This window comes from Phasianus colchicus, chromosome 28 (assembly GCF_987193195.1).
Source record: "Phasianus colchicus chromosome 28, bPhaCol1.hap1.1, whole genome shotgun sequence".
Classification (NCBI taxonomy): domain Eukaryota; kingdom Metazoa; phylum Chordata; class Aves; order Galliformes; family Phasianidae; genus Phasianus; species Phasianus colchicus.
The window spans coordinates 5249361-5262389 of record NC_143463.1 but is presented as its reverse complement, the minus strand read 5'-3'; the positions used below and the strand labels follow the sequence as shown (position 1 = coordinate 5262389).

At 48.6% G+C, this 13029-nt stretch overlaps 1 protein-coding gene across 16 annotated transcripts in view; it reads right to left on the bottom strand.

Annotated features, from left to right (window-relative positions):
• PTPRS (protein tyrosine phosphatase receptor type S) overlaps positions 1-13029 on the bottom strand; it is a 124269-nt gene that overhangs the window by 39310 nt on the left and 71930 nt on the right. For all 16 annotated transcript variants that reach the window (XM_090126175.1, XM_090126186.1, XM_090126174.1 and 13 more), the window contains 4 exons: positions 5248-5517; positions 2542-3123; positions 1846-1979; positions 1533-1677 (listed from right to left, as the gene is read on the bottom strand). In XM_090126175.1, the coding sequence (XP_089982301.1) occupies positions 1533-1677; positions 1846-1979; positions 2542-3123; positions 5248-5517 (1131 nt within the window). The remainder of the gene's footprint in view (positions 1-1532; positions 1678-1845; positions 1980-2541; positions 3124-5247; positions 5518-13029) is intronic.

The window sequence follows — 13029 nt, the reverse complement described above, 5'->3', positions numbered from 1 at the left end:
TTAGGGAAAAATATTCAGTGTCACTAAGCCCTGCTGACATTGGCACCCCCAGCCCTCCTTCCAGCCAGAAAGCACAAATCCAAGACTCTCTTTTCTTCCCATCCCAACGGATCTTAAGGAGTGAAACCCCTTGCAAAACAGAAGCAGAGTGTGGGTAAGGTTGACAATTATTTTCCAGGTTCTTTCAGTTCATTTTCCCCCACCCCATAGCAATGGTCCATTTGGCAGTACCATTCTGAGAACAGAACCAGTGAATCTGCAGCCAAGTCAGGAAAGGATTTTCTTTGGATATGTACAGAGAATATGGAAAAAAAAAAGAAAGAAAGAAAGAAAAAAGGGAAAAAAGGAGAACAACATTTGAAGAAAACAAAATGTTTGAATGGACTGAGAGAACCCTGTAAGGAATTCTGTCTATGCAGAAAGAGACTCCTCTTTCATCCCACTCCTGGGGGAGAGAAGGAGAAGGAGAGAGATGGGAAAAAGAAAGAAAGAGAGACAGCAGGGAGTGACAACTGCAATGGGGAGACAGAGCAGGTGCCCACCAGCAGCCCACTGCTCCCCTTGTTAAGGGTTGAGGGATGGGAGCAGACACTCTCTCCTCACACTGGTGACCAGACTAATTTCTGAGTTAGTTCTGCTCCCGGCTACTCCAAACTGCAGCAGAGTGATTTAGTAGAGATGAGAGGAGACAGAAAACACAAAGAACAGCTGCCACAGCCACTCATGCAGTGAAAAAACACCTCATTTAAAAGCAAAGATCTGTGAAAAGCCCAGGTTGAAATATTGCCATCCAGGGTTATTGTCCCCAGGGCAACAGCGAAGGGAGACAATCCATTAAACTAAAACCAGCACATTTTGGTTGCATACGCTCTGTCCTGATGTCATTAATATCCCCCACAGCTTCTGCGTGACTCCTCTCTCCCCTCTGCTGGAGCTCAGCTGGGTCCATTCCCTGCTCCTTAGGACAGCAGGCCTTCCTCCCAGCAGCTACAAGGCCGCTCACAGAGAACAGCACGAAGACTGCTTGCCCAAAAGTTGGTAAAAAAAATTGGACTTTTGATTCATCGCCTTCCTTCCTCCTCTTCCTCCTGAGTCCCCCACCGTCTCCCTGCTCCATTGCTTGTGCCCACCTTCCTGACAGAGGCTGCTGGGCTGTTGCAGGTGGGCAGCCAAGCTGCTGCCTGATGGTGGGCTGCTGTCCTCCCTGAGCATGCTCAGCACGAGGGCCAGCTGAGCCCATCCACCCAGATCATAGCTGCCCTCCACCCATCGCATGGACGCTGCTAACTCACTTCACACTGCCTGCCACGCAGAGCATGCCCCAGCCCCGTGTTCTGACCACGTCTCAGCTCTCTGTGTCTACAGAGAGAAAGTATCGGGTCCCGAAGACGCCCACCGCCCGCCAAGGGAACCCCGGGTGGGTAGAAAGCCGCTGCACTGCGAACATCCTCCCCACAGCTCCATACCCCACCATCTCTGGCTCCCTGACTGTCTTCCCCTCAGAGAAGGGTGCGAAAAGGAGAGACACCTACTAGACTGCAAGGTGCGCTCTCTGACCTCCGGGGTGAAGGCCCCCAGGCCCAGAGCCGAGCGGGCAGCCAGTCGGAAGACATACTCAGTGTTGGGCTTCAGGCCTTCCACGGTGAAGGAGGTCGTTGGCTCGAAGTTCCTCGGCACCTGAGATGGGCGAGGGGGGAAGAAAAAAATAAAAACAAACAAAAAAGAGCAGAGGCGAGCCCTGCCCAGACACCTGCCCTACTCCCCCTTCTCAGCCACCTCAAGGAACGGAGGGCCAGGATGCTCCTCAGGGCCCCAACCCGTAGTGCTGCTCCTCTCCAGACTCACCTCTCTGCCGTGGTCTCCTTCCTTAAAGAGGAGCTCATACTTCACTATGATCTCCTGTCGAGGTGGGCTCCATGACAACATGATGCTTGTCTCTGTCTTGGCTTCTGCTCGGAAGTTCATCGGCTGCCCAGGAACTGGTACAGAGAAGGGCAGCCCATGGGGTGGGAAGGGGCAGAGGAGGCGAAATGAGAGACAGGAGGAAGAATGTTAACTTGGCAAACTGGAAGAATCCTACCCTGTTTTCTTCAAAGCCTGGATATGAAGAGCAAGTCAACAGCAAAATGCCACCTCCATTCAGCTCTGAGAAGGCAGTTTCTGTGTGCTTTAAAGAATTCAGCTTCACTATTCCCTGGGCAGCAAGAGTTTTCACATGTATTAAAGACATTTATAAAGTGGAAACTTCAAGATATCTCACTCTGGAGAATGGAACAGCAAAAATGGATTCTCCCTTGCATAACTGCTTGCCCTTCCCAGTTAAGCAACAGCAAAGACAGAACAAAAATCATGTGCCAGCCCCTTGGGCTACAGTTGCTGGACCAAACCTCCTCCTAGAAAATTACTCCTATTTTAACCAAATTGAACTAGTAAATAAAAAAGATGTTCTGGTCACAGCAGTCACAGCTGGATAATGCTACGAGCCAACACCTCTCCCTCCTGCAGCCCAGAGCCTCCAAGGTCAGTGATGCAGGTACTCACCTCCCTGCTGCGTCTTAACCTGGATGGGGTCAGAAAGAGGCCCATCTCCCACGGAGGTGAAGGCCAGGACCCGAACCGTGTAGGTTTCATCCTCAAGGAGGCTGCCCACCGTGGTGAGGAGGCTGTCATCCACATTGTGCTTCTGCCAGTTGCTGACAGGTTGGTCAGGCTCCATAGTGTAATACACACGATAGCCACGGATCTGCCCATTGGGCTCCACTGGTTCCTCCCACTGTATAATCATAGTGGTGCTGCTCAGCATTCGTCCCTGCACATTACGGGGGGCACTGGCAGGAGCTTGTTCCCCAGTGCGAGTGACCACTGACTCACTGGGAGGCCCCTGCCCAATGCTGTTGACTGCAGAGACCCAGATCTCATACTCAGAGTTGGGGCTGAGCCCCCCAATGCTGTAGCGTGTGGTGGTGATGTCCTCTTTGATCTGATATGGTCCATCCTGGCTTTTAGACTTGTATTCAATGACATAGTAGGACACGGGGTCTGGATTTCCAGAGTCCCAGGTGATGGTAATACTCGTTGCTGTCGTCTCTGTCACCACTGGTGTCCCAGGAGCCTTTGGCAGCGCTGAGAATCAGGAAGAACAGACATTAAAAAAAACCCACAAAAAATGTATGCTGAAATGGTGCCTAATTGGGCTAGTTAGGGCTGTAGCAGCCAGAGGCACAGCACCAATCACAGTGCGTCAGTTCAGCAAAGTGCTGCTGAAATATTATGAACCTAGTTATATACTCTATTATTCTTCTTAAACTGCTCCATCAAAAGGGAAGTGCTCAGCTAAACATCTGGAATCATTAGTGCAGACTTCAGCTGAACATCCTTCAGCTCATGGGGCAGTAAGGAAAAGCAGTTTTGCATGAGCTCCTTCAGAACACACAGTCAGATCCTCTGAAGCAGCACTAGCTGCCCAGCTCTGGCACTGCTGAATTTCTCCACGTCTAGCATGCAGGTAGAGGGACAGTGAGGACTGCAATATCCAGAACTAGAAAGCTATCAGTATGTGGAGTACTTAATCTCAATCCACAAATGTCTTAATTAGTGAATGTCTGTCTACCCTGTCTCTCAAACAAAAGACTAATGTGTTGGAGACTGTATGCTAAATATGGGAAACCTTTACCAGCAAGCTTGATGTGTTTTCCTCACTGCATGCTTTAGACCCCTTCCAATCATATCTTCTCTAAACTTGAGGTTCTAAAGCTTTAATTTCTCACTTCGTCTTCTGACTGACAAATATTGCAGATGCTTACACACAGGAACGTAAGGGGAACAGTACCAACATGAAACAACAAAGGGCAGAATGTACCAGCATGGCACGATTCCATAGAGGACAGCTAGAAGCAGAAGCAAGGTATTGGCCTTTTAAATTATTAGCATAAGAGGGAAGAAAGAGAAGGAAAATGCTCAGGAGAATAAGGAGCAGTTCAGTCCAGCCACAGCATCCTTTAACTAACGCTTGAGCTCATAGCATGAGTGTCGTGGCAAGACTCACTGATCCCTACTCACTTCGATGGTGAGCCCTTCCTTAGCCAGATGTACTGACACAATCAGGATGGTTTCCTGTTAGCCTTCCTGTTCTCCAAGTTACTTCTCTTCCTCTCCCCCTCCTCTCCAATTCTTTTCCCACCCCACCACCCCCAGATCCCTGTCAGGCAATGCCATCACTCAGAGCAGACACCGGCTCATACAAGAGCTCTACACTCACCCAACCACGGGGGCATCCCGCTTGGGTTTAAATACTCCCCTGCTGAGGACAGAATAGATTGAAGATTGCACCTGTGCTCCTCCTGGGAATTGCTAGCTGGAAGTTGGGGTTATGTCCCCTCTTGCTGAGGCAACAACAGCCACTAAGATGCTGGATCTAGGCTCGAGTCCAAGGACATACATGTCAGAGAGCCTCAGGGCCTTGGCTGCATCTCTAACCTTGGAAAGGGATGGCATGCAGGCTTCAAGCCACCCAAGGCTCCTTGCAATCTGCCCTGCCAGCCCCATACCCAAGAAAGGAACAAGCAAGCAGGGTTTTAAACCAATTATCTTCGTAACAGACAGCCCAGTGGTCCCAAAGCAAGGAAAGATTTCAAGCCAGCAGCATCCCATTCACTGGGAATTGGTGCGTGGGATCCCCAGATGCATGCACAGATCCCAGCACATGGCACTCATGATGCACAAGTTTATCTTCCTGCTCATGCTCACGTACACATGTACATACAGGCCTGTACCAAAATGGACTTACATACATGCAGTCAGGCACCTGCATGCCCATACAGCCACTTTGCTCTGACTCACATGCACACACATTCATGCACAACCAGTTTTTTTTCATGCATGATCATGTCCCACATCCAGTACAAGCAGATCAGTCACGGGCTCACCTCATGCAGGCACACAAAGACAAGAGCAGGCACAGCTCCTCACACATCCCAACACAGTGCCGTGGTGACACACGCGCTCATGCTCTGGCCAAGGCTCACAGGCACAACCACGGATCTACTAATGCTCACATGCACAAACACGATGCATGCCCACGCTGGCTTTGCACACATGCTCAGACACTCTGGAGCGACCATGCACCCAACACGTGCCTTGCACATGGACACACCAATGCAGCAGCTCACTCGTGTTCGCACTCCTGCAGACATGCACAGTCGGGGGACCCACGCACTTGCTCACGCAGGCGTGCTCACACTCCCTTACATTTCACCGTGATCTGAGCAACGGCTTCTATGACTCCCAGACTGGACATGGCCACACACGTGTAGTTGGCGGAATCCTTGACATCCGTGAGCTCCAGGACATTGCGGCCCACGGGCATGTCATCTTCGGGCGTCAGGTCCTCCGCTCCCTGCATCCACTTGACATAGGGCATGGGTGAGCCCACCGCCACGCAGGTGATGTTGACGTTGCCCCCGGGCATGATTTCGTGGCTGACGGGGAGGATGGAGAAGCGAGGGGCCACGCGCCGAACTGCGGACGAGACGCACAGAGGTAACAAAAAAACAAAACGAAACGAAACCAAAACCAAAACAAAGGAAAAAAAACAAAAAAGAAGAAAGAAAGAAAAAAGAAGAGAAGGGAGAAAAAGAAAAAAGAGCAAAAGATAATTTAAATATAGACGGTGTTTGTCATTATTTATTTTCTTCCTTCATTAAAAAAAAAACAGAAATCAAATAAACTAAAAATCAAAAACCAAAAACCAATAAAATTAAACTTCAAATAAATGTTTACTTCACAAACAATATATAGAATATAGACATAAAAGCGGTATTTCATAGCAACAGGGTTCCATTGATCAAGATTAGACCCATCACAGCACAGATAAATACACAAAAATTTATTAGCCATTTCTCATCTTTACAGGCACAGAGCTGGCATGGTGAGACTCGGAAATCTCCTCTGCTGGGGACCCCAGCTCCCCGCTCCCCCCCGCCGCGGGGTCGGCTCGGCCCCATTGCAGGAACCCACCCCTCCACCACCACGGCCCGAGGATGTCCCCAACCCACGGGGTGGTGGCGGAGAGGGCGGGCGCGGAGGTGGAAACTTCTCAAGATTTCGCCTCGTTCGAAAGGCCAAGTCTTGCAGAGAGCCATGGGATGTAACCAAGAGAGACGTGGCACAGCCCCAAATGGGTAAAACGTTTAGCTGGTGGTTGAGTGTGAGAGCTGTCCCCCTGGGGAGAGAACGAGCGTGGAAAAGATGAGAAACTCTAATGAAATTTTTGTGGTTTTCGGGTATAGAAACCCTAACAAAGCCTCTTTAAGATCTGACACGGTTCCATTGATAGATGCAGCTCTCAGAGTCACAAACATCATGCAAAATAGGTAAAAAAGAGACAGAGAAAAAAAGAGAGAAAGAGAGAAAAAGAGGAAAATGCAGAGAAATCGAATTTATGGGCGCTAGCAAATGCCCATGTGGATACAGGATAGGAAGAGAGTGACAGAGGAAGAAGAAGACAAGGAGGAGAACAGGAGGGGAGGGAGAGAAGAGAGAAAGAGGGAGGGGAGGGGGAAACCCACTTTAATGCTGCATTCTTTTCTAGCTGATGTGACCCAATGTGGTGGCTCACATTGTCACATCTCAGCCCTGGCGGAATAATAAATAGAATAGAATTAATAAGAAAAACAAGGTAATGAAAATTTAACGTTGAGAAAACAGTGACATGTTCTGTGCATCTCCTTAGCAGAGAAGTGGATGCAGCTTCCAGACCTGACACGGTAAGAACATGGACGCAGGGGACGGTATGGTTTCCTTGGCTCCATTTTCTGAACTAAGGGCAGCCGAGGTGGGTGCTGCTCCTTCAGGGGAAACGGGAGAAGGGACAAAGGGGAGAAGGATGTGGGTCAGAGGGGCCCTGGGAGGGAGCTGAGCACAGAGTCCCCATTCCACAAGCAGAGGGAGAAGGACCCAGACCCCGAGAAGTGGCAACAGCCCAGGGAGAAAAGGAGCAGGAATGCTTCCAGCTCAGGAGAGAGCCATGCAATGAACAGCCCTCGGGAAGGGGCAGCGAGGGGCAGGAGGGGTGCTGGGGCCTGCAAAACACCTGTTCTGAAGTTCTGCTCCTCTGAGCAACCTCTCTAAAGTTAGAAACAGCTGCATCCATGCAATAGCAATGCAGATGACTCAAAGCTAAGCCTGCAATCTCTCTTCCTGAGTCCCAGTGCATTCAGATGCCCCTGGCTTTTCTAGTATCTACTTCTCAGCCCACTCCCCCGGCTGCCGCTCAGCACTGGAACCCTTTCAGGCAGGAAGGGTGCTGCCAGGAGGGACAGCGGCTGTTTTCCATTTAGTGCAGTTTTGTTAAATGAAAGCCAAATATGGCTCCACATCCTCCCACAAAAAGACAAGGAGATGTCTTCATAGGAAGGTTGCTCTCACCATCATGCTACTGGATTCTTTTCTGCAGTTACTGCTACCCAAGCACCAGAGAGGGGAGGAAGAGAAGACTTTCAGGCATTAGGAGCTTGGATATGTCAGAGGGGAATTCCTGCATGCACGCATTTACAAAGGGGATGGACAGCATGCCTTCACCTGCAGTGCGGCTGGGGAAGAGATGTGAATGCAGAGAGAGGGACTGAAAACTCACCTGGCACTACCACTAGAAGATGTCTTTCTGCTTACAGAAAGGTGTAAGGAGAGCACCATGGCACTGCACAACCTCAGGCACCAGGACAGGCTCACAAGAGCAGGCAACGTGCTTCCTGTTCCCTCCTGTCATACCTACGTGGAAGATTTGTAGCCCTTGACATGAGGGTACATCCCTGCTACCTACTCCATCCTTCCTTCCACTGTCTGTTACGGGAGGTATCACATTTCAGAAAATGGAGCCATGTGAAGACCACACCGGTCACAGTCTGAGACAAGATGGAGAGAACTCAAAGAGAAACAAGTGGGGTCAACATGCAGACAGATCTAGGTGGGGATGGCTCTTCTGAGGAAGGGCTGACATGTAACCTTCTGGAGAGGGGAGGCAGGTGGGGAGAGGTGAGGAGAAATGGGGAGACGTCCGCCGGACAAGATCCAGCCAGCAAACAGCATCAACAGCAACAAACAACGGCAGGTGGGATGCAAACACTGAGTTGTCATGGAAACAGAACAAGACAATTAATTCAAACCGAGGCTAATCGCAAAGAAATAAAACCAAACTAAAAGAGGAAAGGGGAAAAAAAAAAAAAAAAAAAAAAAAGAACAAACCAGAATTTAATAACTGAAAATCATCATTTGATGTATGGCAGAGTGTTGAGAATCGGAGTCTGAAAGGGGGCACGCTGCTGTCTGTGTGTTTTTGGCAGGGAAAGGAAGAGCCACTCACAAAACACAAGCTCGGGAGCCCAGCCATGAGCCCACCTCCTCTGCACGTCCATGTGGGAAGTGATTCTCACCGCCCTCGCAGCACCCAGGGCTTTAGGTCAGCTCTGTGGGCTTTGGGGCAGCCTCGCTGCTCGGCTGCTTTAATAGCATTTGTCACACTTAACTAATGGGAAGCAGCCAGGACATCTGGTGCCAGCTGAAGACACCGCGTGTTCTGTGAAAAGGGAGAATTTGGATTAGAGTTATTGGCAGATGAATGCAAGAACAAAAGAGGCAGTAGCATTCCCTGGTTCCAAAAAATCTACACACTCCTGCGTGTGCACATACGTACAAACATCCACACATCAGCCTGGGATGTGAAAACAATTCCAATGCTAGCTGAGGCTGGAGATCTCAGCGAGTCCCTAGGTACATCCCTGCCAGGGCTCAGGGCTGTGACAACAGCATTTTCTCTAACAGGAAATACTTGTAGGGCTTGTCTCTGGACACCAGGAACCATGTTACTGTTTGATTTAATTGCCATACCACTCTGATGTGACTGCTGACATGAGACTTCTCAAGCTGAGAATCTCTGGGTCAGCATTTGGGTCAGAGCTTAGGAGGAGAGTGGTGATGGGAAGAAAGCCTGAAGTGCAGTGAGAGACTCAATTGAGAGCAATTTCAGCTCTGGCTCCAGCTGGGTTTCATGCATAGCAGCTGAAAAAGTGATTTCTTTTCCATCTAAAAATGCAGAAAAATGATTCTATTTTGTCATCCAATAAACTCAAAGGACTGGAAAGCTAAGAGGAAGAACTGCCCTCTCTGGAATGAAAAAGTAGTGATGGGGCACTCAAGGCTCCACTTTATAGACCACTTCTCCCACATTCCAGCAATTTATCACACATCTCATCTCCCTTCCTTTCTAGGGCTGAGCTCCCTCTATGTCTCAGACAGGAACATCCCATTTCTGGAGCAGGGCAGCCCTTTGCTCTTCCAGAACTTCAGCCTGTTTTTCTACTAGTACTCATTTACTGCCTTACAGGGGCACAAAGCAAACTTCTAACCTGGAGACAACAGCATTTCTGAAGGCAGTCTCTGCTACTGTGCAGAATCCACATTAAAAATATCCCAAGTGCCAACACAACGCAAAGATGGCAGAAGTCACCACCACCATCATGTGCTTTTTGTCTCTCCCATCAGATGCTGAGGGTGCAGCCAGACCAAGGCATAGAACTCCTGCTGCTCCCAAGAAGCCCCTCAGCCCTGAGTCTCAGGGATGTTTGGTTTCCATGACAGCTTTGTCAAACCTATTTTACAAAGCCAACATGCAGACATCCGTGCATGCTCCATGTGCATTTGCAGCATCTCCTAGTAGACACACACAAGCAGGCACTTACAAACAGACATTTTCAACAGCCAAAAAACTCTCAGGTGCTTTGTTTAAACAAGGATACAGCTCACTGCTGATAGGACCAGGCATCACAACTGGAGCTGGACACTTGTGATGCAATTCAAACAGTGCAGAGAAGCGATTTACGAGGCACAGAAAGATTTCTTAAGTCCAGTTTGTTTTGAGTTTGTTTTATGCCGCTGGGTATTTCATACAGGCAAACATGCCCCCAAATCCTGGTTAGTTTTCAGTAGAAACTGAACAGATCCGTTGCTTTTCACAGCCTTTAAAGCCAATTGGTTTTGTTGCTGCTCATCGATACAGAGAGGTTCACCCGGTTTGTGTTCTGTGAGTGGCATTTTTGGTGCATTACTCTTTCCCACAAAAAGGTACCAATCAATATCAGTCAGGTTCCCCCCCACCATTCCATTAAAAATTGCTGGGGTCCCCAGGTGAGAGATGCTTTGGAAAGGACAGGTTTACAGACCTGGTCGGAAGAGACACTGGGAGATCCAGGGTTGACTTTTGCAACACCAGAAACCATCCTTACAATGCGTTCCCAGGACGCTGCTAGTGAGAGAAACCTGAGGGACACCCACTGGTTCCACTTGTTAAGCCCTTTCCAGATCAGCTCAGGGAGAAAAATGTTGGAGGAGGAGTGAAGTGGGGAAAGGAGAATGTACTACACCAGATCCCACCGCTTCAAACCCCGATTCACGTTAAAAAACAACCAAAAGATAAACATACTTTATATCTTAAAGGAGAAATTAACTGAAAAAAGGAAAGAAAAGAAAGTGAAGTGAGTGGTTGAAAGCACCAAACAAAACCAAATGGTATTAAACATTTTGACACTCAGCAAGCTGCTGCTCCAAATGAGGTGAGAAGGCGGACATTATTGGCCATTTTGGTGAGACAGGAGTCATTCCGTCTTGCTCCAAAATGAGGAGGGGTAGGGGAAAGGGTGCCAAAATAATGTGCAGCCTCTACATTATTAGTGAAGCTTAGATTACACCTGTCCTCCCCTCCCAAAAGGTGGTGCATCCCTGCCCCAGGCTGTGCTGCAGCCGCCCTTCCTCTCCCTCTCCCGTTCCAATTCCAAAATCACCGCACGGTGAGACGCTGCGTGGGTTTGGATTTCTGACCTCCGTCCCTCCAGAGGAAGAGATACTTCCCCCGTGCGCCCACCTCCGTCCTGATTTCCTTCATGGTAAATAAAAATAAATAAGTAAATAGGTAGATAAATAAAGAATGAGACCAAGGCTTGGAATTGGTCTGGAGGAAATGCATTCCCTTCCCAATCATTGTTACTTTTCCACTTAAAAACACACACGATTTGAGTGACAGGCTGGCTGAGTATCTCTGGTCTTTTGCAATTCTTTTTTTTTTTTTTTTTTCTGTTGGTTTTTACAGGATTGAATATAAAACAATCAGAACCCAATTGTTTTTCAAGAAGACACATAAAACTAAACAGAGGCTTTGCTATGTTATTTTTGTTAATTTGACAAGGTGTAATCTAATTTTTTCCCCTAAAACAAAGAGAACAGCGATGCAAAAGGTGTAAGAGACACAGGCAGGCAGAGATTTTGAGATCAGTACAGCACAGTGTTCCTGCAAAGTGCCCTCTATAGAGATATACAGAGATATACATAGATATATACATATATATAGTTTTGATTTGCTTTTTTGGGTGGTGGCTTTTGTATCTGTTTCCTGATACCCTTGAGAAATCCTTCTGCAGAAACACAGCAGATTTGTTGGTTTGGTTTGGTTTGGAACTACAGTTTCAGAGCTGAGGACACCCCAAACACAGACAGGGCGCTCCCCCACCCGTGGAAGTGCCAACGTGACCCAAATCGTCACCAAATGATCCCTCTCTGAACTCCAGAGCCTGGAAACCGGCACTGCAGGGGCAGCTGTATGAATGGAGGTTCTGCCTCCCTCCTTTCCCATTAAGGAACTAACTAATGCAAAGCTAAGAAGGAATTCCAATTCCTGTGTTTTAAGGTATCAACAACTGTATTGACCTCGTGGACGTTTGTGAAATCTATAGTGCAACTGAAATTATTTCCTTCCAGTTGCTAGAAGATACTGAGAGTTAAACAGCTTAGCAGCTGTTCCACTTGTTTATGGAGGGAAGGGCTGAGGAACCGGCAGCTCTGCTTTAATGGTCAAATTATATGAGTTGAACTTAACCCAGGAGAGGGCTAAGGGCTACTTTACTCCTTAAATTACTCCCATTTTAATATATTTTGAAGCCGTATTTCCTGAGGTCCTATGCATGCTATTTCTACATTTTCTATGGTTTTTATGTTAATTGAATTGAACTAGTTTTGCTCTGATATGTTTACCCTGGCCTGGTTTCATCTTCAGCCTCCAAATGAGTTGAGGTTTTCCAGAGGGCCCTGAAAAATACTGGAAATGTTCTCAGCAGGAACCCGGCTGCAAAACTGCTTCTGGGTGCATGAGCACCGTGCTTGACTCCAGCAGCAGCAGAGGCACAGCCCAAGCATTGTGCTGCTTTAAATGCCCGTTGAGCCATTTAAAAACCTCTGTGCTTGAAAAGAACAGTGACCAGAACCTCGAACAGAGGGGAAAAGGGATTATTCTTCCAGCGCCACAACTGCTGCCTTTTGTAACTCCCAACGGGTCACTGCTGTGTGAAACAGGGCAATGTTTTGAATTCTGGTAAATTCAACCAGGGCCATTTGCCCAGTACCAGCAGCAGCTCTGCAGAGGCTGCTGAAGCACAGCCCACAGTGCAGTGCCCTGTTCCTTCCTCCTTCCATCTGTAGTAAGGGAGAGCGTGCAGGGACAGTCCTTGCATGCTGAGACAAGCAGCTGGGTATTGAAATCAAAACAGCACAGACGTAAGAGCTTAAAGCTCTCAGTTAGATAGGAGCTCCAAACTGCTCCATTTCAAGGGAGCAAAACAGCCGTGGCCACAGACCTTGGACAAGCACTATGGCACCTCTCTGGGGCTTGGCCTGGGTGATTCACTGATGCCTGCAGAAAGGCACTGCTGGGTTCCAAGCCTGATTCCACCCCTCAGAGAGCAGTGAGCATCTCAGCTCTTCTGGACAAGACTCAAAACCTCTTAAAGTGCCAAAAAAGCTTCTTTGTGCCCCAGCTGAAAGAAGGCCACCGAGCTCCGGCAGTCCTATGGCAGTGCAGGGAGAGGCAGCAGGCTCCAAACCCCACCAGCAGGACACCCCTTGTTACAGAGGACTTCCCATCAGTCCTTCCCTGCTAGGGAAGGCCCCCCACTAGGGGCCGAAGTCTGACAGCATTTCTCTCCCTGGGCA